Here is a 3,749-nt window from a genome sequence, read left to right as displayed (position 1 = left end):
AAATTATAAATTTTGTTAAATTTAATAAAACTATTTTCTTATTCTATTCAATAGTTTCATTATAGAATGACGCTGACTTATATATTCAATCAATATTTTTCACTTTTCTGGGACGAAAATATGTATTTTATAGGAAGTTTCTTATATAAATTAAATAACAAAATACAATGATTTTTAAAAACTATATTAAAAATAGAAGAAGATATAATTTGATAATGTAAGGATAGAATATACATTTAAAAAGTTAATTAGACAAAAAGGAGGAAAATAACTATTTCTCAAAGTTAAAAAAAAAAAGTTTGATTTTTAAAGTACAGTGGAGGGTGTAAATAATTTTCCCTTGTTTTAAATTAATTGCTCAGTAGAAATTAATACACATTTCTACACCGATAAGCTACTCCTTTACTAGCTACCAAATGACCCCTTTGTTGCTAGAAAATGAGCCCCCAAATTGAGGCAAAAACCTTTCTTGATAAGCTTAAAATCTGACCATGATGTCCACCCCTAGCTGACATATTAGAAACAAAACAAGTACGTATGCACCAACAATAGAATGGACGTAAAATGGTATCAAAGATTTACATTGCATTGAAATTTAATGTCATTCAAAGAAATTTGCAAAAAATCAAATAACTAAGATAGTTATTGCTACAATTTCAATAATTATCAATTATTATAATAACTCTTGAAATTGTAGCAGTAACTTTAACATAATTATTACAACAACACAATTTTTGCAGTAATTACAATAGTTTCATCAGCATAGTTATTACAGCAACTCACACAACTGACGAAGTTATTTCAACAACCTTAATGTATTTGTTTTAATAACTTCAATGGTTATTTAATTTTCTGACAGAAAATAAGGCAAAGGAGATGTAGAAAGAGCCGATGAAGGTGATGATGGTGATGATAGAGAAAAAAAAGGTGATAGTGACAATGAAAGAGGAGATGGTGGAGGAGGAAGAGGAGGTGATAGTGGCGAAAACAGAGGAGAAAGTAGTGAAGATGGTGGAGGAGGAGGTAGTGTTGGCGGCGTAGGGGATGGGGAGGTAGGATATTTTTGCAAATAATAAAAACTTAGAGGCTTTTTAAATAAAGGTCTCTCTTAAACCGAGAGTCTTTTGGAAACAGTCTCCCTACCTTTTAAGGTGAGTTAGGTCTGCATACACTCTACCCTCCCAGACCCCACATGATGGGACTATACTGGGTTTGTTGTTGTTGTTGTTGTTGTTGTTGTTAATATTGTCAACACGTACTCAATAATTAAAACTTGTTTAAATTTTTTTTATTCTGAAACTCGTTTTTTCACCTTTTAACTATTTTTTCAAGTCTTTAAGACTAAGTAAGCATTTGGACATGCGATATAAAATCATGATTTTAAATCAACATTTCTACATGCTATTTGGGATCATGATTTCAAATCTCAAATTCTCCAAAAGGCAAGATTTGAGATTTCAAACTTTGATTCAATTTTTTAAAATTGTAAAACTTGACACACACACATATATATATATAAAGACTCATCATTTTAAATTTTACAAAAACAAAACTCATCCTTGGTGTGAAGACACACACACACACATTATTGACTAGTGAATCTCTATAAAATTATGAGTATTTAGAAGTTTTTAATCGCAAATATATATTTATAAATTAAAGATAAAAGAAACATTGAGATATACAATTGATCATTGCGGCACCTTAAGTTATGTAAATGACTAGTTTATGAACTATGGTTTGCTTATTGGGTAAGATTATACTCCCTTTATTCCATACTAAGTAAATTTGTAAGGCAATGCACACTTATTAAGAAAAAACATAAATTAAACACCACTTTTCACTTTTGCTATTTGAGTTATTCTCAAACTATTCTTGAAAATATAAATAATTTAAAGTAAAATTATAAATATAAATAATGAACTCTCTTGAAATTATCACGTAAAAAATGTAAATGACAGGCAAAACTGAAAGAAATTTTCAACAATTCTCATGAACTTTGCCCAATTCACTTATTTTGAACATTGAAAAAAAGCCCAACAAATCACTTAATATGGAATAAAGGGAGTATAAGAATTGGAAAAACTTTTATAGTTTTCACAAATTTTGTTTTTATTATTCTGAGAAAAATACAAATTGCGCCAAGTAATCCGTAAATAAAAAGTAGAAACAACGCGAAGTACTAGCAACATAATGATATTAAAGTTTTGCATCCCGTACAAAGCTGAGATCTTTGATGTCATCGTCACGTTCAAATAACTCAATACAACTTTCCTTCAAGTCCAATTGCACACAAACTTCAAGTCCAATATCATTCAACCAAAACATTTGCGCATCTTTCATACCAAAAAATATTAATTTTGATTTTCCCAAACCAAAATCAGAATCGTGCACAGGGAACTTGCATAGACTTGTACATAATATATTATCAACTTCGTGATTACCTCCCCACTCTGGTGATCGAATACTTTCATTATATGTATTAACCAATGTTGACACTATTTCATCTGGTGAAGCATTGGCACATGAAGCAATAACTTTATTCACCGCATTCCTGATTAATATTATGAAATGGTGTAACTCCATCTTGGTCTCCCCTGGTATGAATTTTACTGGAACATCAATTATAAAATTTCCCATAGAGTTTTTCACTAGAGGTAAATATGGTATTTTGGCGCGCATATTCATTGGAAAGCTCATTAGAGAAGGCTTGAAATATCCATTTATGGTCGCTGTAGCACGTATTAAAGTCCTCCATAGGAGTGCCGTAATAATCTCAACCCTTGAAGGTTGAAAAGTCAAAGCTCCATCTGATTCATCAATGCATTTTTTTCTGAGTTTTGACATAGCAGCCTCACGGACGACAAATCTCTTAACAACAATATCTTGTTCTATAAGTGGAGTGCAGGTTGACTTGAAAAGTCCCATTATATCTCTTGTCGGGAAAATATTACCCATATTGAAGCTTAAAAAATTAATCTTGTCGACGGGAGTCCCCATTCTACACACTTTTGCCCACTCAAAAATAAATTTACAACATGAGAAACCATCCATTGCAGAGTGTGCATAACTGATTGATAAAGCAAGGCCACCACATTTAAACTTGGTTACTTGTGTAGTGATAATTGGTGAAACCATGATATTAGTTTCATCTATATTCTTGTTTTCATTTGGATTAAATAAAGCTGCAAGACCAAAGTTGTTACGTGCTTTCTCCAAGAAATTGTCCAATGTACAATCGGTCTTTGCCTTAGTATAGGAAATGCCTTGATCAAGACAAAGAATCGAACAATATTCATCCTTGTCGTTAAACCTTCCTGCTGCTGGATAAACATGAGTCAATATCTTTGAAAGGGATTCCTCAAGTCGTTCATCAATGTTCAAATTATTATAATTAGAAAAGAAAAAAACTGAAGGAACGTGTTCTCTCTCACATATTTGGTCAAAGAAAGAGAGCTTATAACACTGAAGGTGAGGGGGAGTAGGCAAACATGGCTTTATGAGCTTTGTGCATAAGATATCAATTATCATTTTTGCTATACAACTCAGCTAAGGCTACAATTATATATATATATATATATATGTGAGAACCTCCCAACTATATATAGCTAGCAACAAAAAAGTTTTATATATGTTACTAGTAACTTTTTTACTGTTCACTAGAGCACCTCACATAAATAAAGGAAAAAGGACAAAATTGCTCTTAAATTATGCAAAATAAATCACTTTTATCTTTTATTATATTTTAA

General features: G+C 31.0%; 1 protein-coding gene across 1 annotated transcript; it reads right to left on the bottom strand.

Annotated features, from left to right (window-relative positions):
• Positions 1-2,086: 2,086 nt before the first annotated feature.
• LOC129870842 (acetyl-CoA-benzylalcohol acetyltransferase-like) lies at positions 2,087-3,538 on the bottom strand. The gene has a single exon (XM_055945718.1). It carries the CDS (start codon positions 3,529-3,531, stop codon positions 2,200-2,202), a length of 1,332 nt encoding a protein of 443 aa, XP_055801693.1. The 5' UTR covers positions 3,532-3,538; the 3' UTR covers positions 2,087-2,199.
• Positions 3,539-3,749: the final 211 nt, after the last annotated feature.

Source organism: Solanum dulcamara, chromosome 10, assembly GCF_947179165.1.
Source record: "Solanum dulcamara chromosome 10, daSolDulc1.2, whole genome shotgun sequence".
NCBI classification, from domain to species: domain Eukaryota; kingdom Viridiplantae; phylum Streptophyta; class Magnoliopsida; order Solanales; family Solanaceae; genus Solanum; species Solanum dulcamara.
The sequence above is the reverse complement of the archived record's forward strand: the minus strand, read 5'-3'. Positions and strand labels throughout refer to the sequence as shown.

Excerpts from the sequence above, each read along its gene's own strand:
- LOC129870842 (XM_055945718.1), bottom strand. The coding sequence starts at position 3,531 with ATGATAATTGATATCTTATGCACAAAGCTCATAAAGCCATGTTTGCCT.